The sequence below is a fragment of the Prionailurus viverrinus genome, chromosome C2 (genome assembly GCF_022837055.1).
Source record: "Prionailurus viverrinus isolate Anna chromosome C2, UM_Priviv_1.0, whole genome shotgun sequence".
Classification (NCBI taxonomy): Eukaryota; Metazoa; Chordata; class Mammalia; order Carnivora; family Felidae; genus Prionailurus; species Prionailurus viverrinus.
The window spans coordinates 112,121,150-112,144,336 of NC_062569.1; the positions used below are offsets into that span (position 1 = coordinate 112,121,150).

Sequence of the window (23,187 nt, forward strand, 5' to 3'; positions counted from 1 at the left end):
AAGTATCAAAAAAATGTCAATAAGATGGGGCACGTGGGTGGCAAAGTTGCTTAAGTGTCTGACTCTTGACTTCAGCTTAAGTCATGATCTCCCGGTTTATGGGATCAAGGCTGGCATCGGCCTCTGCAATGACAGAGCAGAGCCTGCTTGGGATTCTCTCCTTCTCTTTCTGCTCCACCACTTCTTGTGCACTCTCTCGTGTGCTCTCTCTCTCTCTCAAAATAAATATATAAACTTAAAAAAACATAAAAGTAATTTTTTTTAAATGTTAGTAAGAACACTAAGGTGCAAAAACTCTTCTAGCAGCTAGGCATACAGAAGATTGACTAAATGTACCAAAAGAAAGCATATGAAGCATATTCACTATATAGTTATCCTTAATTGAAGGATTCATATTTTTAGCTAAGTCCATGTAATGTTTATTTGAAAATCTAAATATGGTTGCTATAAAAGTTAGACGGCATTTCAAGTAAGTAAATGTTTATACAAAACAAAAAGACTTTACTGTACTTTACCAGTATAATAAAAACATGGAAACAAATTTCTATAGAATGGAAAACAATATAAGAAGGATTCCCATAAAATCAGTATTAGAAATCTATGATGAAACCGCAATGCCTTTTAAAAGATTTATATATTTTTTAACTTTTAAAAATATTTATTTTGAGAGAGACAGAGAGAGAGAGACAGTGTGCATGAGCAAGCAAGGGGCAGAGAGAGACTGGGACAGGGGATCTGAAGTGAGGTTTGTGCTGACAGCAGAAAGCCTGATGCAGTGTTTGAACTCACAAACCATGCGATCATGACCTGAGCGAAGTGGTACGCTTAACCAACTGAGCCACCCAGGCATCCCTAAAAGATTTATATTTTTCAGCTCATAGTAAAGAAAGGATGATGCAACCAAAGAGGGAGAAAATAATCATCATCACCAAATATGGATTACAATGGGAGAACTACAGTTAGCTGAGATATTTTTCCCATCTTTTTTACAAGTATTTTTGTCCAAGAGTATTTTTCCCTAATAGATGAAAATAGGAGTATATCTCTGAGTATGAACTCAATCAAGCCTTTACTCTTTCACACTCCACAACTCACTCTCCCACTCAAGATCATTCAACATATCTGTGACTCTTCCCTCACTCCTTATATATTAACAGAGAACAAATATTAATACAATTCTACCTCCACAATGTGTCTTCCCCCAGACTTTGTCCTTCCTATCCACTCCATACCACCCCCTCCCCCAACACATAGAGTTTGTAGAGTCACATACAATTTTCCCTATCTAGGCCCAGTCTATGGTCCGATTTTGCCTGTCGAATACAACCTAATTTGAAGTCACTCCATTTCTCAACTGGGCCCAATTTCCTACCTCAGTGACACTGCCAAAAATATTCTCTCATCCCGGTGCCAAAAGTATTCCTTTACTCTAGAATACCCTCCCATTCCTGCTATTAAAAATTCCTGCTATTAAAATTACCCTCCCATTCCTGCTTTTAGAGACTCAAGTCAAATGCTACTTTCTTCATGAAGCTCTCTTAGACCCCTCGGTTGAAATTAATATTTCCCTGACAATCTCATGACCCTTTGAGATTAATTTGGGCACTACTCTTGCTTATCTCCCACTATACTACGATTGCCAAAAAGCAAGAAACAATCAATTTATCTCTATATTTAGTACCATCTACTATTGAGGGCCTTGCACACAGCACACTCAAGACATGCTGGCAGAATTGCTTTAGTAAATATTTTTCTTCAACTTGACAGTCTTTAATCTGATGTGCCCCCAGAATCTAGTGTTTCCAAAGAAGTCAAATCCCAGGCTGACTCTATGTCCTGTACAATGTCTGGTTCTCCACCAGCTGTACCATTAACTACCTTTTGTTCTTCTGTTTAATTCAAGATCAAGGAGGTATGCAAGCAGAGAATCCCAACACGGATCCCCAAACCAAAATCTACAGGCAACACTAAGCTTTCCCCTAAAGCTCCCCCAGGGCCTATGGATAAGTCCATTCACCACACTGGCTGTGGGAAGCTACACATCATAAGGACTGTCACCTCTAACACTTTCCTCCACATGGGAGGGAAAAGGTAAGTCATACCAATGCACTGTCTGGATATATCCATCTACAGAAATATCTGGAAAGCTAAAATGGCCAAAGAGGAAAGGCCATCTCTCTAAGAAATGGTGAAGCGGCAAAATGACAAATAATGCATTCACAGGTTGCTGGACCCGGTAAACAGGATCCTAAAAGAGCAGCGCATCTACGATTGTTTTACCTGTAGTGTGTATTTTTATATACACACAAACAGGAGTACATAGCCCAAATTCTTCCAATTCCTCATTCTATTTGTAATCCACTCCAAAGTTGGACCTTTTATCATTACCATGGGGTATGACTGAATTCATTAGAATGGTTCGAAAGTTTTCTGGCGAACTCAGAAGTAACTCTTTCATTTCACAGAACTTTACTGGATATTTTGCTAAGAGGATATGCTAGCAAGAATTCCTAATCTGCTTCAACTAAGTCAGATTATTTCCATCAAAATGGCAGCACAATTAAAATCATACTTTAAGGTCTAGCACTATGATTTCTTTACAACCAGGAGGAGAAAAAAAAGTGGTAATTCTTAGTTACAAAGAAGAAAGGAACAACAAAAATGAGTAACTATTGAATACATCCTTTGTGTCGGACCTGATAATCACTGGTGTAATATACACACTTGACTACTGGCAGTTAGTCTTCTGTCCATTTTTTCTAGTAAGTTGCCCTTTCTATATATGCCTGGCCATGGAATCACTTTGCTAGACTTATAAGGAAAACCATTTTAAATCGGCATTTCTGCTTTCTAAAGCAATCAGGACATTTAAGAGTCAAAGGTCACCAATACTGAGATCTTTTAGGGAGATACAAATCACTGTCCTGGGTGTTTAAAAAAAGGCAACAATTTATCATCCCATCAGACATTCTTCAATCACATCACTTCCCCAAATCAGTGCTATAGAAAAACACAGTCAACTCAGCAAGACTCAAGTTCCAATCCTAATTTTTTACTCATTTGACAATGAGCTTGGCATTCATTGTTGTAGGCCTTGAGTTTCTTGTATGTAAAACAAAAGAGCTGAATAATTCTTTAGGTACCTTGCAGTTCTGATAACCCATGAATATGTCCAACTAAGAATGTTGAATTCCACCAGTCATCTACAAGGCGAGACTCACTCCCCTGGCAGTAGTAAGCTAAAGTAATTCTTTCATCACATTTAAAACTCTCTTACTCAATTAAGAGAAAGGTGTGTATAATTCAGTGTGGACAGAGCAACACAATAATGTTACAAGACAAGGCATTTTAAAAAATATTTATTTTTGAGAGAGACAGAGAGGGAGCTAGAATGAGAGGGGAGGGGCAGAGAGAGAGGGAGACAGAGGATCCGAAGGAGGCTCTGCACTGACAGCAGAGGCTGATGTGGGGCTCGAACTCAGGAACCACAAGATCATGAATTGAGCCGAAGTTGGAAGCTCAACCGACTGAGCCCCCAGGTGCCCAGACAAATAAGGCATTTTTGACATGAGAGACAGGGGTATATTGCACTAAGCAGCAGTCAGGAAAAAAAATTCTATGAAGAGCATGATGCAAGGATCTCTGTGATTCTGCACCAAGAACTGGAGACATGATCCTGGAAGAAATCCTGAAGGACAGTGCTTTAACCTTCTATCCTGGGATGGAGCCAGGAATACCATTCTCCACACTCATCCAGCCAAGCCTGGTTCAATGTGCTCATGTCACTGTACAAACACCCCTGGCCCACTCCAATTTCAATGAGAAGGAACAGGAAATTTGGGTAGCATTGAGCTATGAAAGCTAAAGAGAGAGATGATGTGCAGCAGTCCCAGCAGGCAAGTGGCAGAGGGAGAATGCAGAGGATGTCAGGTGAATTAAAAGCCTAAAGGAGAAAAGCCTAAGTTGAAAAGCAGTAAGAGACTAGTGGAAGGGAGCAGACTACAAAAGAAGGTGATGAAGCTCTAACATAAAAATAAGAGAGAAACAGTTCAAAAGGAAGTGCAGAGTAATAACAGATGGATGTTGCAATGGGAAAATGTGTAGAGTGCTTAGTGCCATGCCTGCATTATGCAGGTAATGTTAAGTGAACAGAGAATGAATGAATGAAGGAGACAAGGGCCATTCAGTGCTAAGAGATGATAATGGTATATGATATGGTCTGGGAAAGCAATTATGCCAGGTGACATTCAATACTGATAATTATGCTAACGGAAATAAAAAAACAGATTGAAACTGAACAGATTGAAAAGAAGCATAAAACAGGAAAAACAAGCACCAGAAATATTCCCAGAAACGCAAAAGACCCTGGGAACGTTTTTACCTTGTAGAGGAGCACAAAATATGTTGCATGTTGGATATTTCTAAATGGTTTTCTCCTAGGTCAGGAGACTCCTTAAAGTGCCATGCCAACCTGCCATAAATTAAAGAGAAGCAAGAAAAGAAAGACAAGATACTGTACAAAGTACTAAAAAAGAGTTGGAAAATAGTGACACTTCTATGGCAAGCACTAAAATCCTGTATTTAAATGGTTAACAGTTCTAATCCAATTAAGACAAAAGTCTTTAAAATAACAAAGTCTATTTCAACAAAAGGATCACAAACCGAAAACCAAGCTAATTTTTAAAAATTTTTTTTAATGTTTATTTATTTTTGAGAGAGCGAGGGACAGAGCGTGAATGATGGAGAGGCAGAGAGGGAGAGAGAGACACAGAATCCGAAGCAGGCTCCAGGCTCCAAGCTGTCAGCACAGAGCCTGATGCAGGGCTCGAACTCATGAAATGCAAGATCATGACCTGAGCTGAAGTCAGACACTAACTGACTGAGCCACCCAGGCACCCCAAACCATGCTTATTTTACAACAATACGTGAACAATACAAAAAACGCATAAGCAGCTTACAACTGGGAATACTATTTGGAGTTCAACAAAATGGTGTTTGATCTGTAACACAACTGAAACATGAAGAATCTTGTCTCCTGAACATAATCCTATTTCTGCAGAAATGCAGACCCTCTGAGAAACAATAAAAATAAAAGAATCTATCCTAATATAAATTTTAAGTTAAATTTTTAAAAGAAAGCAGATAAAAACCCAAGTGAATAAAAACAAATCCAATTTGTAACAAGAATTTTAATAACCTGAAACTTTTGTGCTGGAGTCCTTCCTCAGCCCTTCATTTGTTTAGCTTCAGTGATTTCTGAACTAATTCCCTTTTAACTATTTGTAATATAGTATCTGTTTTAATAAGAATGTGACTAATCTAATATATGACTGATAATAATGGACTAAGTAATGGAGTAACTGATGTAAAATGCAATCCTCTCTGGAATATGTTTCAAATTCCTATTTTAAGGAACATGTGACATACAACTCAGCTTCTGACACTGAATCTGGGGCAGGGGTATGCAAACTGCAGCCCACAAGTCAAATGTGGCCATAAACATCTGTTTATGTATGCCCTGCAAGTTAAGAATAGTTTTTACATTTTCAAATAGTAAAAAAAAAAAAAAAAAAAAAAAGAAGAAGATGAATATTTTACAAGATGGGAAAATTACATGAAATTCAAATTTCATTGTCCATAGATAAAGTTTTACTGGAACACAGCCACACTCATCTGTTTACATATTTATTATGTATGACTGCTTTTATGCTACAATGGCAGAGTTGAGTAGTTGTGACAGTGACTGCACAGCGAAACCTAAAATATTTACAATCTGGCTTTTTACAAAGAGGGTTTCTGACCTCTGGTCTAGTGTGATTTAGACTAGCAAGGAACTCAATAAGAGCTTAAATAATTTAATCAACTAATTTTTAAAAGAAATACTAGTAATTTAAGAATTCAATTAAGAATTCTGTGAAAGCTGATGAAAATAGGGAAACTATATTTCAAACTGTGATATTTAAAATGTATAAAATCTATGAATGCATTAAAGTGTTCAACTAAAGAACATAAGATAAGAACAGGTCAAAGGATTTGTGCCACAAAATACTTTACAGTGTTGTTTTGAATCTGAGAGGGTAAATGGAAGTATTTCTAGGCCTTCCAAATTCCTGGTATTTTTCAAGAGATTCAGAGATAGTTTGTAAAATCATAGAACTACTATGCATGTAATTGGAGAAAGATGTATAAATTTGTATCTTTAAATGCTCACAATTGTTGTCAAGAACCACTTGTTTAATCACTTGTAAGAACCATGGAAATTGTATAGTAAAGTAAAACTAGCCCATGAAGGTTCTCTGTGGGTCCATTTGTTATATAATCTTTAAGTACAGAACATTGATTGTTAATGTAGCACATGCTCTCTTCTCTTTCCTTCCTCTCAGTTTTTAAAATGTATCCTGTCCCTGTTTTTTGCCCTTGAACATTTCTTAAAATAATAACATTTGTATTTTGGTTGAACCATATCAATGTATAAATTCCATAATGTAAGCAGATGTTTTACCCTCTAATTCCACCACAGTGTCTAAAATAGGGCCAAGCATGAGAGCTCAATAAATGATTTTGACATTGATTCTCTGTTGTGTGTTATCAAAATCTACTGCAATTATTCCAAGTCTAAATTCCACATGTGGAAGCAATGTTTTACAACATCTACTCTGCATGGCTGCTTATAGATAAAATTAATACTGTAAAGGTCTAACTTCAGTGTGAGAAGAAGAAAAAAAAATCAAACACTTGAAATATTCAGGTTTAAAAGATCCAAGGTGTTCCCCTACTTCTTCATCTCTTGGAGGAATTCACAGATAAAGCAATGATTTGAAGGCAATGCTATAAAATGGTAATACAACAACAAAAATTATAATGCTCGTTTCAGCATTCTCAAACAAAATGGACAGTCACATTGATTCTAGGTAACAAAAGGAATTATCAGTTTATTATTACTTTTTAATTTTATTTATTTATTTTGAGAGAGACAGAGCATGAGAGGTGGAGTGGCAGAGAGAAAGGGTGAATCTCAAGCAGTCTCCACACTGTCAGTGCACAGAGTTTGACATGGGGCTCAAACTCACAAAACCATGAGATCATGACCTGAGCCAAAATCAAGGGTCAGACTTAATTGACTGAGCCACCCAAGTGCCCTGAAATTATCAGATTATAAAGCAAAATTCTGTTTTCTCCTTTCAAAGCAAAATTTATAAAACTAAATACAAATATGATTAGAATAAAAGGTTAGTAGACACGGTTATACACAAGGATTTTCAATGTATTTTCAGAGAGAACTAGAATCTACCAAATCTGTCAAACGCCTGGGCAAGATTTTGATAATTCTTCCAGTGGATTAAATTTCTTTAGATGTGGAACTCCGTGCTGAGGTCTTCAAGATGTGGCTATGAAATGAGTGCTACTCTAGGCACCAGATACTACTGGTACCAGGACCCAGATACTACTCTAGGACCCAGATACTAATGTAGGCACTGAGGATACAGCAAAGAACAAGGTAAACAAATCCCTGCTCACAGGGAGCTCATATTCTAGTGTGGGATCACACCAGAATGTAATAATTTAACAAGAAAATGTAATATACTAACAAATGTAATAATTTAACAAGGAAAATAATAGTTGGTGGTAAGTGCTCTGCTGAGAATTACCATAACATGATAATGTAATAGAACAACTAGATGGCTACTTCAGACTGGCTGACCAGGAAATGTTTCTCTTTTGGTGATGTCTGAACTGAGGTCTTAATGTTCTAAGAAAAGGCCAGTCATCAGAAATACAGGAAGAAAGAAAAAGGAATAGCTATTCCAAAGAGCCAAGACAGAATGAGCTTGGCCTACTGAGGCACAAAATAAAGGCTGGTGTGGGTAGAAGAGCACAAACTAGAGGGGAGTAAGTAGTAGAATATCTTGGCAGGTACCAGTCATGTAAGTAACCTGGGTTGTATTGTGTGGGTCAGAGGGAAGCCACTGGAAGGTTTAGGCAGGAATGAGATCTGATCACTCTGGTCACTCTGGCTGCTAATTACAGAACAGTCCATAGAAGGACAAGACAGAAACTGGGAGTCCTGTTAGTTTATTGCAGTGGTTAAGGCGCATGATGACGATAGATAACATGTATTCTGAGGGAGTTAGGAGAAAAATGGAAAAAAAAGGATTTATGATGTCTTAGAGGCAAAGACAAGACTTGATAGATCAGACATGAGGAGTGAAAGAAAAAAATAAATGAATAAATCAGGATATTCTAGGCTTTTGTTTGTGAAATTGGGTAATTGGTAATTTAATTTACTGAGAGAGAAGTCTGAAGAAAAAGCAACTAATTCAGTAGATGGCTCTCATTTTCATTTGACATTGCTATTAAATAAGCAAAGACTTGAAGAAGACAGCCAGGTGTGTGAGTCTTGAGCTCTAGGATCAAGTTAGACTTCCTGGCAAAGATTGTTCTCAAAGCCCAATGATACAACCTACTTATCTGTATCTCTGAGTAGTCAATGTTCTTTAAAAGAATAAACTTTGGGAGAGTAGGAGTTAATAGACACAATTTGATAACGATGCATATAAACAAAAGTGTTTGTAAACTATGAGCCTCTTGTAATTGATAAAGGATTGTTATTTTAGAGATGAGATTCTTACCACTGATAATTAGAATAATTATAAGAAATTTAAGTGCACAGACTGGTTTCAGATTGCCTGCCTATGAATCACAGCCTTCCAACTTAACCAACTAAACAACATTGGAGAAACCACTTAACCACCTAGTGCCTCAATTTCCTCACCTATAAAACAGGGATAATAGTAACTATATCATGGTATACATGTGAAGATTAAATGAGCTAGTACACATAAAGCAGTCAACACAGTATCTGGCACATAAAAACCACTCAACAAATGTAAGTTAGTATTATTATCTATAGTCTCCCTATACTGTATATAGAAGTGTGTTTACACTTGAGTTTTCTAGTTAGATGCTTGGTAAGAAGTAGCACTGAAGATTCAGAATGAGCTAGGGAAGCATATGAAAAGCACTCCTCAAAAAAATAGGGGCTGAGAATTTGGAAAATTTCTAACATATCCTCTTTAAAAGTAGCTATACATGTGCCAGTCATTCCTAAATCTCTAACTCTAGACCTGACCCAACCCAGGAGCTCCAGACTCGTATACTGAGATGCCTGCTGGACACTTGACTTGGTAATTTAATAGGCAAGTTTTGGGGATAAAAAGGGAAAACGATCAATGTTCCCTTCAGTAATTGAACGATCACATGACCAATTCCAACTGCAGAAACTCTTGGCTCTGCTCCTTGAGTCCCAGATCCATGCTGGGAATGACATTCTCAGTTTTCAGCTTCATACTGAGAAAGTGCAGTTTGGTCAACTACATGAAACCTCAGGCGTTTTATCTGTTCACTTTAGCATTAATGTTTGGAAATTATGATTCTAATACATGTACTGTATACTATAAATCACTTCAAATAACTTCTTAAGGTGGGCAGGAAGGAAGGAAATAAGTACAATGAAATAAAATGAAATGTCAGATGCCATTAGATGACTCTTAGGTTCTGTTGTGTGAAGCAGGCTGGCTGCACACTCTGCAGCAGAGGCAATTCTCGGTTGTCTTATTCTGGGCCATGACTCCAACCACCAACAATAAAGTCAAAAGGATGACATCCCAGGTGGACTAGGACAGTCCCAACAAAATTCTAATAGCATTGCCTGTTGTTCTCAAAAATGTTTAACTGGGTGAGAAACTATACGTCTATCTATATACATGATCACTAAGAACTCTATAGCATCCAGCAGGCATGTATGCACTTATTCAGCTACCATCTCTCTAACACCAGGTGCTAGGTCCCATGCTGGTCTCCAGTGCAATGCAGGATTCTAGCACAAAAATGGTTAAGTCCCGAATAGGCCTTAAGATGTATGCAAAAAGGGTGATAAACAGATCGAGAGCTTCAGTAAAAGCCTCTCAGTTACTTACCACATCTAAGAAGACATGAGACCAGCAAAAATAGTAGATTTCCTTAGACAATAAGTAGATAACTGGATATGTTAGACAGATGTCATCCACAGTGTGTGTCAGTGTTTGGGAATCTGTATATTTGCATAGTTGGCTCTTGGAAAACATGCGTAAGAATTCATGTCTGCGAATGTTGAGCTTTTGTTCTAGATGTAGATTATTGAGTGAATGACTAAATGCTTCTTGCTACCATAAGTGTGAATGGAAAACACATCATAAGGAAATAGGTTTACTTTCATAAGCAAGTAGCAGAGCACACAATGGAATAAAGGCATCATTGCAACTATCTTTCCTTTCTCCGACTTAAGGCATTATTTCCCCTTTGACCTTCAAAACAAAATATAGTTCACACATTTTAGGATGACCCTATTAATGTAGTAGAATAAGGAAATCTGAGTTGGTTCAGTTGTGATTTCTTCTGATTTAGAAATACAATACAGATTACTTAGGCAAATCACCAATAAAAAATCAAGCAGATCTCAAGGAAGCTTAAATGCTCACTATGCTTAAAAGCAGTTAAGCATATGCCCCTGAAACGCTTCAAGTCAACAATTTTTAAACCTTAATCATACAACTAGAAGGAATCTGAGGTGCAGGGTGATTCTAACTTACTACCTTGATGGGAATTCTGGCAACCTAGATGACGGAAGCTGCAGCACTTTAAAATTCTAACTAGATCCAATGTTTACAACTGTTGGTTGATTAAAACCCTTAAAAACATGATCTCAAAGGACCCCTCAATTTACATATCATGATACTGAGGCTCGGCAAAGCCACATAGTAATAGGGGATAAAGTGTGACTTGGAAACTCAGGCACACTTGCACAACTTCATCCCAGACCTCTTCCTTGCTGTATGTTTCCAAGAACATTACTGAACTTTTCTTAGATTCTTATCCATAAAATTGAAAGTAACACTTATCTTTTAAGCATATTATGAAGATTAAATTAATTTGTATTTATGAAAATATCTGGCACATAATAGACACTCAATACACATTAATTTCTTTCCTTCTAAAGGGTGACTAACTTGAGAGACATACAGCTGGTAAGGGGCAAGAGGCAAGGCTAGAACCAAGAAATAGGATCCCCTTCACCACTCAAAAGGAATTCAATTTCTTAACAGACTTCTATACTTAAATCACACCATAAAATATAGCTTTAAACACCTCAGTTGAGGGGGTGGGGGGAAGGGTTATTAAAGTAAATATGGAACACTACAGCCTGCAAAGAAGAGTGTTTGTACCTTTAAGCACAGAACGATATTTCCTAGAAACAAGTTGCAAAAGAGAAAGTTTAATGAAGTATTACACTGGCTACATTTTTAAGAATGACATCTGCTCAATCTGTACCTGAGGGATGCCCTTCTGGAAACAATGCTGTAGAACTTTGCATTTTTTAATGGATATTTCACAACACATAATTTCAAAATTAATATTTGCAGCATATATGGATCAAGTGTCAATCATGTACACTGCCCAGTGAACTGTACACATGAATCAGATTTTGGTTTTGTCCTAAAAAATCTTAGAATCTAGTAGAGAAGAGAGGCAGACTTTGGAGAATGATTAAAAAAGGTAACTGTATATTAACCCTTATGGAATCTGAAAAGTTCAAAGTCAGTAACCTGACATCTTTAGGTCTCATGTTCCTCTTCTATAAAATGGCTCACAGGATGATCTCTATCTAAACCTCCTTCAGGGTCTAACAGTCCAAATAACATGATGATGATAGCAAGAAAAAACACAGTATATATTTACCTCGCACATATTAGGTGCCAAGTACTGCGCTAAAGTGCACCATTTGTATTATCTTTATTTAATCTTCACAACAATCTTTGCAATTAGCATTATTATCCTTCACGTACAGATGAGGAAAAGGAGACAAAACAGTCTAAGAGAGCTAGAGTTGTGATTTGAACAGAAGCAGTCTGAATCTAGGAGTTACCCTTAACCAATACGCCCAAACTCCCTGTATTCACGAAAAATCTCTTATGTGTTAAATATGTAAAAGGAAGCGCTTGGGAAAAGGGTCCTTCCTGACTGGCGGGCAGAACTGAGTTAATGTCACACGGTTTCACGTTGTAATAAAGCTCTCGCACCACTTCCTCTGCGGTGCTCCTGCACTCCCACAGGTAGGCACCTCACCGCGGGGACAAACGCTTTGACCGCCAGAGGCGGACAGGGGCACAGGCTTATCGAAACACTTGGGGTGGGGCGGAGGGAGCTCAGAGGAGGCCCCGCAGCAGGGTGAGCAGAGCGGGTACCTGGGCTGCTGGCTGCTCCTGCAGGCTGGTTCTCCCACCACTCGTCTCCAAGATCGTCTGCCATCTCCAGGCGGGACTAGGTGTGGGTGGACCACCAAGGGAAAGCGGACAGCGTCTGGTCTTCTAGCAGCTTCCAAGCCGGGAGGCCAGCGTTGGCACCACGCGCCGAGTCTCTTCAGACACCGTCGCCTCCGCCCCGTGGCGATGACGTCACACACCGCCCCGCCTCCCCAGGGCAGGCCTCCCCGCCCATCTTGTCGCAGTTTCCACACAAGTACTGATGGGCAAGATCTGTCTGGTAACTCACCCTCAGAAAAGCATAAAGACAAGAAAGCACATAACTCCAAAAAAAGATTATTATCTTTTTAAATAACTTAAAAAAAAACTTTCTTAGTTTTTTTTTCTTTCTTTTTTTTTTTTTCCCCCCTCTTGAAAAGCTATTGACGAAAGTGTGAAACAGGATGCTAAGACAATTTTTCCCTGTTCCGTTTCAAAGAACTTGTGCCGCGGGAAAAAAATTCAGCACGTGGGTATGTTTTCGTTTGTGTGTCTGTGTTTGGGCGCCTGTGTTTGTATAGTTTGCTCTTAGGAAACGTGCACAAGCATTCATGACCATGAATGTTGGGCCTTTGCTGCAGACTGGTGTACTGCTCTTTTTTTACTATATGAGTTAAGAAAATATTGACTGGTCCGGAAGGGCTCACCCACGAAAAGACACAAATGGTCCGGAGAGTTGAGTCGTCCGTCTCCCTTACGCCCTGTGCCATTAAGTTTGTTACCGCGTTTTGTGAAACAAAAGAAGGGAGTCCGTTACTGTTTAACTACAGGTAAGAGACTAGTACTTCTTAACTCACCTCGGATGTCAACTGGCAGAGATGGGCAGGAAATAGCTGCTGAGTGCTGAGGCCTCCTGTAAAGTAAGTGTGGACAATATTTTTTCAGAATGGTCTGCGTACACAAAAATCATTCGAAATTGTGTGAAATACACGCACAGGGCTTGGAATAAGTGGTTTAAAGATGAGTAGGCTATGAGCCCCCTTCCAGATGTCACCAACAAGAGTACAGGAGATAGAATTTGTAAGAATAAAGATCTAAAGGAATGATTGGATAGATCCTTGGAAATGACAAGGACAGAGGATCTTAATCATGAGGATAGGATTAGCCATACGTGAAAAAATTACCCCAAATCCACCTAATAGGTGGCTTATAAATGCGTTACTGATTAGACTTTACCAGTATGCCTTAAGTATGCCTTAAATGCCCTGAAAGGGAAGATATTAGGTATAAATGTGGGGAATATAAAATAATCTGTAATCATCAAAATTAATGTGCCTTTCATGAGAAAATGTAGATGGCAGAAGATTTCGATGATTGATGGGTTATTGAAAAGGAAAGTTAAATAAGAAATACTAGTGTGGAAGAGGAAGTGTGGTGACCAATAAACTTATGAAATGACACTGGGAAATAAAAAAGAGACCACAATAGGATACTTTTTTTTTAATGCAGAAATTGACAAAATTAAAAAGTCAGACACTGGGGCTCCTGGGTGACTCAGTGGGTTAAGCACCTGACTTCAGCTCAGTTCATGATCTGGGGGTTCCTCGGTTGGAGCTCTGCCTCTGGCTCTGTGCTGACAGCTCAGAGCCTGGAGCCTGCTTCCCATTCTGTGTCTCCCTCTGTCTCTGCCCCTCCCCCATTCATGCTCTGTCCCTCTCTCTCTCTCCAAAATAAACATTAAAATTTCTTTTAAAAATCAGACATTACCAAATTCTAGAGAGTACGTGCATCAGTGGGAATTCTTAGACCTGACTGTTGTGAATGTGAATTGGTAATAACCACTTGGAAAAGCAATTAGGCACAACCCTGTAAAGGTAAACCTACATACCTGATGGTCCAGCAGTTTCCACTCCTAAATAGATATACTTGGGAAACTTTCGAACGCTATAGAATATTCACAGCAGCACTGTTAGTAATAGCAAAAAAGCAGAAACAACCCAAATGTGTTTCTATAGGAAAATGGATAGCTGTATTATAGCATCATCATTCAGTTAAGCATAGGAAATGAATTAACACACATAACTATATGGATATATTTTTGGAAATATAATGCTGAGTTAAATGCCAAGTTTCAGATGCCATTTTGCCATTCAAATACAGGGAAAACCAAAAACTGTTGAGACCAAAAAATACATATGTGATTTTAAGAAACTGGTAAACACAAAATTTAGAATGTGGAGTGGCCAGGAGATAGGATTAAGAAGAACAAAAGTAAATGTAAGTTATTGGCACAGGTAAAAGATAAGGGAAAAATCCACTTATACAAAATAGGTATTTTCAGTAGAGTTAAATTAGGTGCTATTTAAGAACTCACTAAGAATTCCAATTCACGACCCCAAATCTCAAACGACACTCACAGCTTCCAGACAGTTCTGCTGCCTTTCCCATGTGAGTTCACTTTCCCACTGTCCCTGATCTTTTCCCACGATCAGTCTTCCTCTTGTGCCCTGGATTCCAATCCCTTTCACCTAACCTTTTCCACTTCAATAAGTGGCAGCATCGCCCTCTTGGTTGCTTTGTCATCTGATTCATTGGTAAGTTTGTTGGGATCAATCTTCAAAATATATCCCAAATCTAACCCTTTAACTAACCTTCTCATCACTTCCACCACTCAACCTTGGTCTGAGCCACTGTAATAGTCTTGTAATCAATTCCCCTGCCTTTTCTCTTTCCTCAGTCTTGCTTCCACACAAAAGGAGTGGAATCATTATCTCACTCCTCTTAAATGCCTTAGTTACCTCTTACCACACACCCACTCCCCTATCACCTCCCTGGATTAGAATTTCATCTCTCCTATTCACCACTGTGGCCCTAGGACCACTACAGTACCTGGCATTAATAGATACTCAAAATCTACAGACTGCCTCACTGAATTTGAACTTCCTTTACTCTGTTTTATTTGCCAAACAACCTGATAAGTTTGTTTCCCAAGTCAGCTTTCTGATCCATTTGCTTCAGGTTGAGGGTAGCTCATCTCTTCATTCCAGTGTTGAATATAGCCGTTTTCTTTTCTTTTCTTCTTCTTTTTTAAAATATTGCCACTTTCTGTGGGTGCCATGATGTAAAAAGGCTGGGAAAGACTGAGTTAGAAGGGAAGAAAAAAGTTTAAAGACTGGCTTGTGAAGGCCTACCATATGATGAAAAGAGCTTAATTGAAGGCTGAGGTTCTTTGTTCTCGAACCCAGTCTATACATGTACTTTAGAGAGTCCATGAACCCCTCATAATGTATTTAAACTTTTGCATCATATGGATGATAATAACAGCAACAACAGCATGTTTCAGGTACTTTTCTAAGTACTTTATATCTTAATCATCTAATCATCTTAACTTCATGAGATACTATGCTGGACTGGATATTTTCCATTTACCATTCTCTACATTTCCATTTCCTAGAAGGCTGATGTAAATCTCCCCTAAGCTCTGATTTCAGATTTAGGTTCAGCAAGTTGGAGGCATCAGGAAGAAATCAAAGGATGAGAGAAAAATGACACCCTATGTTGTCCTCTTTTCAGGACTGGGACTAGGGTGCCGCAAGCAGAGGCCTAATATGCAAAATGTAAAGGGGCACTCACTCACAGGCTGGCACTTGAATAAATGTGAGAGCAAGTGCCTCCTAAACGTTCTTCTGGAGGTGCCTGCTTGCCTCATATTCGTCCTGGCACTTATCCTTCCACTGGAGGCGAAGGCTCCCTCAGACTTAGGGGTAGTAACAAGTTCCCACTCTTACTAGTTCTTGGGTTCTATGCCATCTGTTGTTTACCTAACCCTACCTCATCTTCATAAATACTTTTACTAAATTTTTTAAAATTGTACAACTTAAAGGGTTTGTTTTTGCTTGTTTCTTTGTTTGTTTCTTTGTTTTTTCCCTGCCTGGACCCTAACTGATAGATTTACTACTTTACTTTAGGGTCTCCTAAAAACAGGCATGGATATAAGTAGTTTATTTGGGATGTGATCGGGTGAGGGGGAGGAAGGGGGCAGGAATAAAGGCAGGGAGAAGGAGATAAGGAAGAAAGGATGAATATTAAACTGGTTATATAACTGGTTTTTTACCCTCTTGAGAATCCTCTGAGAAACAATGTAGACTCTGCCTCAGAATTATCTTCAGGAAGGTGAAGTCTAGGGCATTTATCCACTGACTGCCATCCACCATTGGTTAAGGGTTGTCACCAGGAATTTGAATTTCCAGATACTTCCCAGGCTATGCTGCCACTGGAGAAAGCCCTGAGGCAGAAGAGCAGAATTACGTAACTCATCATGCTTGAGGTGGAATGCTAGCAACTTCCCAGAACTTTCTCCCATTGCTGGGCTGATTTCAAAGTGGGCTGAGGGGCACAAAAAGCATCTGCTCCATGTTTGTATTGTTATTCTCTCTATTTTATAGATGGTGAAACTAAGGCACAAGGAATTAAGTAACTTGCTCTAGTCACCCATCCAGTAGGTGATTTCCCATCTGCCTATGGCTTTCATAACAAAAATGACCCGCGTCCACTGGAATAGGGAAAAAACAGTATAGAAAAAAGGAAGAACTGAATTGAAGATCATCACCATCAGTTTGTTACTATGGTTTGGAAATAAAATGGTGAGGAAAAGAGAACCAAGAAATCATTTCAAGTCCTAAAAAATGAAAGTATGATATCATCTTTGATGAAACTAGCACAACAAAAATGAGGGAACATTTTAGGGGTGAAATGATGAATTTTCTCTTAGAGGACGTGGAAACAGACAACAAACAAATCAATAGAAAATTTCAAATGATAGAAGTACTGTAAGGGAAATAAGCTGCACTTGTGACCTGGGTGGAAAGGTTAGTGGAGGAACATGGCAAGACAGGAGGATGGAAAGGGAGGCAGGGCCAGGCCTGGAAAGGCTTCTTAGCCATGGTAAGGATTTCATTGAGGAGGCCATGGGGGACTTTTAGGCTGGGAGATGTGCTTGAATTTTCAAAGCTGCCTGGTGTGCAGGAACAGTAGAAGCAAGAAGACCAGGTTGGAGACTGTGGCAGTTACCCAAGTAAGAGAGCAGTTGCTTGCAATATGATGGTATATGTAGAATGGAAGAGAAGTGAGACTGGGTGAAATCACTTAGACAATGCAGAGAAGAGGAAAGGGTTCCTGGGTGCAGTGTACTGACTATATCCCACCTCCTACCCCACCCCCAAATTCATGTTGAAATCCTAATGCTAGTGTGATGGTATTTGGAGATGGAGCCTTTAGGAGGTAGTTAGATGATGAGGGTGGAGCCCTCGTGAGTGGATTTAGTGCCCTTATAAGAGGCCAGGGAGCTAGCTAGTTCTTTTCTAGCATGTGTGGACAGCAAGAAAATGGCCCTCTCTAAATCAGGAAGAGGGCCCTCACCAAGAACCTGACCATGCCAGCACCATGAACTTGGGACTTCCAGCCTCCTGAATTGTGAGAAAGCTAGCCAGTCAATGGTAAAGCGTATGGCAGCCTGAAATGACTAAGATACTGAGCGTCCACTATTCTGACATCAGATAGAGGAAACCTAAGAGCCCAGGGGGGATTGGCTAGAGAGGAAAGAGAAGAACCAGGTAGATGTGATGTCATGGAAGCAAGGAAGAAGAGTGGTCCCCAAACAAACGTGTGCTACTAAGAGTCAAGAAAGAGAGGGGATAATTATAGGAATCAGGTTCTTACAGAGAGAAACAGTTGGAGATCCAGAGCCAATGGAGAGATACAATATGATGGGAGCAGGGCCACTTGATTGCAACCAGATTTGATGGCATTCCTGTCTTGTTTTTTATTTTTTGTAATTTTATTTTTTATTTTGAGAGAGAGCGTGCAAGAGCATGAGTGGGGGAGGGTTAGAGAGAAAGGGAGAGAGAATCCTGAGCAGGCTCCGCACTGCCACTCAGAGTCCGACTTGGGACTTAAAGTCACAGACCATGAGATCATGATGACCTGAGCAGAGATCAAGAGTTGGATGCTTAACCAACTGAGCCACCCAGGCGCCCCAATGGCATTCCTGTCTTGTAGCTTCTATTTTCTCAATGAATTCTGAGATCTAATAATGATCTGGGACAGTGGTTCCCAATTCTGGCTCTATGGTGGAATTTCCTGGAAAGATTTATTAAAAATTCAAACTCCTAGGTACTGCCTCCCAGAGGTTCTGATTGAATAAGTCCTAGTTGGGACCTGAGAATTCAGTTTAAGAATGCTCTGGAGATCTGATGTGCTGCCAGTTTGGGGAATGACAGATCTCTGGCATTAAGTGACATTTTAATGGCAAAAATGATAGGGGAGAAATGAATCAGGTAGGTTGCCATGATATCTTTCTGCTAGTGTGTTTTTCTTATCAAGTGACCCTTTACAGTGATTTTGTCCACAATAAATAACCACTGACACACCCTCTCTCTTCCCCACCACACACCATCTTTGACATCTGTGTGAAACCAGGGGTTCCCTTGAAATTTATTCTTTACCATGGTATTTGGATTTGATTTGTGTAGATGGTATTAGGGTTGAATCCAATTTCACTTTTTCTCCTGGAAAAGCAGTAGTCCTAGCACCATTCATTTAAACTGTCTTTCCTTTCTTCCATAACCTGCAGTGTAGCTCTGTCATAGACCCAAGTGACCGTGTGTTTGTGGGATAGTTTTAGGACCTCATGTTCTGCTCTACTGGTCATTTCTATCTCTATTCTGATGCCACAGTGTGTTCATTAGCCTTTTGATATTTTCCATACTGTTATCTCTTTGTTTTTACCTTCCGGGTAAAATTGCTAGTTCACTAACTGTCTCTTCAGTTATAACAATATGCAGTGCTAAACCCAGTAGATTCAGAATAGATTGTATATATTCCAGGAAAAACACTCTTGTATTTTTCCTTTACTCTTACACTAATATCATACTCACTGGGCATCTGATACAAGGTGTGTGGGTTTTCCACATATCAAACAATTCTCTGACACCACACCAGTGAGGTATCCTATAATGCAATTCAGTTCTGATACTAACCAGAGTTAGCACAGACCCCAGAGATTAAGAGCTCAGTCTTGTAAGACAGCCCACCTTCCACCTCGTATTGTCAGGTTGTCATCTGTGCTTCCGACATACTGGCTATAATCAGAGGTTCCCATGACCTCCTTGTTGGGTTTGATCATTTGCTAGAACAGCTCACAGAACTGAGAAATACTCATGGTTATCAGTTTATTCTATAAAGGATACAGATAAACAGGAAGATGAAAATATGCATAAGGTCCAGAATGGTCTCAAGTGCAGGAGTTGGGATATGCCACCCTCCACATGTGTGAATGTGTTCGCCAACCCGGAATCTCTCTGAATGCCATACTTTTGGGATATTTACAGAGACTTTATTACATAGGCATGACTCATTAACTTAATTTCCAGCTCCTTTCCCCTTCCTGGAAGAGTGGGGAGTGGGGCTGAAAGTTACAAGCTTCGAATTATGACTTGATCTTTCTGGTAACCAGCCCCACTCCAGGAGCCCATCAAGTGACATTTTATTAGAAAAAAAGACTCTCCTATCATGCAGGAAATTCTAAGGAATTTAGAAGTTCTGTGTGTCAGGAGCCCAGGTCAAAAACCAAATCTTAGAACAAAAGATGCTCCTCATGCCCTTATCACTTAGGAAATTCCTAGGGTTTTAGAAGTTAGTACCAGGAATGGGGGGCAGAGACATTGTCCTTTTATTCAAACCACACTCTTTTTTCATTATTCACTATTATTTTGAAGCAATACTGTGAATACCCTGCTCCATTTTTCCTTGGCCCATGTCTAAGCTTCCTTGCAATTATGGTAGACCATTTCCATCATGCTGACAGCTTCTCCCCCTGAGCATCCCTACTGTCTGCTTCTCTGGCACCATGGGAGCTTGCTGAGCCCCAGATTTAAAGAAGTTAAGGCTCCCAAGGGCAACTAAAGGGAAACAGGCACTAGTAGATAATTGCTCCAGGTTCTCTGTCCTTCGGTGGGACAATTCTGAGATGCACTTTACACAGCTTCTTAAAGTGTCCCAAGATGGACACTTTATCACCTTTTCTGTATTTCCTGTCTCTTTTCCCAACTCTCTTACTTGTGCTTCCTGAGATCATCTCCCACATAATCTAGCTGCACCCAAGTCTGTCAGAGGGTCTGCTTTGGAAACAACCTAAACTAAGATAGTTAGAATTAGAAATACCCTAGAAAGCAGACCCTCAAGACAAAATTTTGGTATCTGTTTACTACACTGATTAGATGGCAGCAAAGATGTGATTGGTAGTGGTGAAAAAGAGTGGTAAAAACCTCTGGTGTACTGTAGCATCACATCTACTAAGACACAGTCACTTTACCTATGGCAGATTAGGATGAGGTACAGATTGAAGGGAAAACTTGTGTCGTGTGTAATAACTTCAGCACTTAAAAGGTATGGGGCAATTGTAATTATAAAGATTGTGGAGTTGGCTGGGTGTTGTTAACTGCTCTAACAGCTTTGGGGAAAGAGAATGATAGGTTCTTATCAACTCTGAACATGTTAAGAAAGCCAGAAATTCTTCTTCCTGTTATTAGAGGCCATACTGTACTTACCATTCAGCCAAAAATTTGATTCAAAGGTGGCAGAATTATAAAGAGATTGAATGCTCAGGTTGACATGTTTCCTGTGCTAATGTCAAGTCCCAAAAAAGGAAGGAGAGAGACTCTGAGATTAAGATGGGGACATTTGGGCAGATGTGCTTGAGATCTCTGAGCCTCTGAATTTCTGAGCCTTCTGGGAATTCAGAGAAGGGTCTTTTTCCCCTTGCTGGAAGAAAGTGGCCTTCCATTACCTAGAGATCATTTAAGGTCTCATCTTAGTTGCCTCACAAGATCATGTTTGAACCCTCACCTCCCCTCATTGCTTCTTCACCAATAACTACAATTAGATTTTAGCACAGACAGTAAAAAGTGTAGTCTCTATTTATTCACAAGAAAAGCTACAGATTAATATATGTGTCAATAGGAACCAAGAATTTCATAAGCTAATGGATCTTGAGAGTACTAGACTAGCAGTGTGTAAAGCTGGGTAGAAGAGAGGTTATTGATATAGGGACACTCTGCAGTGACTAATGATTTAATGTCTCAGTAAGTCCTAACACCCTTTAAGAATGGCAGCGTGAAGCTTAGACACGCTGGTAATCTATAGTAAAGGAGATGTCAGAATTACTTTGGCAGATTATTAAGGATAGGGTCAGGAGGCTCAGAGTAGTGGGCTTCTTAGAATGGTTTTATTTTGTATGACCAGAGAACCTACCAGCTGACTGTTCCCTGAGAGAGCCTAGAGGACATCCTTTCATTAAAGCAGTAAGATTGCAGTAGTGAGTAGGTATTGACATAGTTGACGGGCTCAATGGTAACTGTCCTGTGCAGGCCAGAGATGACAGTAGGAGATGCCATAATGTCAGTGAGTGAGTGATAGAGTTTCAGAACAGGAAAGGTAGTTGGCAGCACTTAACCATCAAAAGCAAATGTAATTATCAGTCAGGGATCCTTAAAATGTAGGGGATCTATGATATTCTATAGACCATGGATATTCCTAAGGGCAAGATAGATCAGAAGTTAATGAGGGTCTTGATTGACCTATGTAACAACAACAGAAACAACACAATTAAGAACTGGTGTAGGGGCGCCTGGGTGGCGCAGTCGGTTAAGCGTCCGACTTCAGCCAGGTCACGATCTCGGGGTCCGTGAGTTCGAGCCCCGCGTCAGGCTCTGGGCTGATGGCTCAGAGCCTGGAGCCTGTTTCCGATTCTGTGTCTCCCTCTCTCTCTGCCCCTCCCCGTTCATGCTCTGTCTCTCTCTGTCCCAAAAATACATAAACGTTGGGAAAAAAAAAAAAAAAAAAGAACTGGTGAGCACAAGGCAGATGTCAACTGCCAAAATGGAAAAACACGGTCTCTGGACCTGTTTCCAGATATGAGCCAGTTCTCAAATCCAGAGCCCATTGATTAAAGGAAATATGAGTCCTTCTGAAGAAGTTCTCTGCAATGCCACCAGTGTATGCACTGCGTACTCATACGTTTTCCAAGGTAACCTGTGGCCTTTCTTCAGAGTAATGGTACATTGAAAAAATGGAAAATACCCAGCTCTTTATTTTTTTTTATAAATTTTTTTTAACGTTTATTTATTTTTGAGACAGGGAGAGACAGCATGAACGGGGGAGGGTCAGAGAGAGAGGGAGACACAGAATCTGAAACAGGCTCCAGGCTCTGAGCTGTCAGCACAGAGCCTGACATGGGGCTCGAACTCACGGACCGCGAGATCATGACCTGAGCCAAAGTCGGATGCTTAACCGACTGAGCCACCCAGGCGCCCCAATACCCAGCTCTTTAAAGGGCTGTTGAATACAGGGTGAACTGCACTGATGCAGGAAATCCTATAACCTCCCATTAGAGTAGGCATATAGTTGCAAAGTGATAAAATCCTGGCCCAAATCTGTGCCATGGTGACTCCAATTAACTTATGGTCATCTCTCCAGTTGCTGAGTGCGTAAGTGAAATGGATATATTTAGCAACTGGTAGAACCATCACACTGATTCTCAGATCTATGAATTAAGAACCATTAGAGTAGGAAAAACCAAGTGGAAGTCCCTGAAACTGCCTCCCTCCACCCGACTCCTGAGCAAAGATAGTAAATTGGAAACCCTATCTCACACCAGTGGAAATGCAGAGATTAATGTCCGCCTAAAAGACTTAAAGGCTGCAGGGGGTTGGTGATCCTAAGCCAGATGGACCATGAGAAATGATGGGCTATCAAAATTAAACAGTATATGTAATCATAGAGTCGATACCAGGTGTTGTTATCTTTGATTGAATCTATCAACATAGCCTCTAGCACTTGCTATGTGATTTAG

General features: G+C 39.8%; 2 protein-coding genes across 5 annotated transcripts in view; one reads left to right on the forward strand and one right to left on the reverse strand.

Moving 5' to 3' along the window:
- Positions 1-5,644, forward strand: part of FILIP1L (filamin A interacting protein 1 like) — a 52,924-nt gene extending 47,280 nt beyond the window's left edge. The window contains exon 2 of the mRNA XM_047874536.1: positions 1,904-5,644. Within this exon, the coding sequence (XP_047730492.1) occupies positions 1,904-2,095 (192 nt within the window). The 3' untranslated portion in view covers positions 2,096-5,644. The remainder of the gene's footprint in view (positions 1-1,903) is intronic.
- CMSS1 (cms1 ribosomal small subunit homolog) overlaps positions 1-12,470 on the reverse strand; it is a 383,129-nt gene extending 370,659 nt beyond the window's left edge. For all 4 annotated transcript variants that reach the window (XM_047874544.1, XM_047874543.1, XM_047874542.1 and 1 more), the window contains exon 1: positions 12,282-12,470. In XM_047874544.1, coding sequence (XP_047730500.1) covers positions 12,282-12,345 — 64 coding nt within the window. In that variant the 5' untranslated portion in view covers positions 12,346-12,470. The remainder of the gene's footprint in view (positions 1-12,281) is intronic.
- Positions 12,471-23,187: the final 10,717 nt, after the last annotated feature.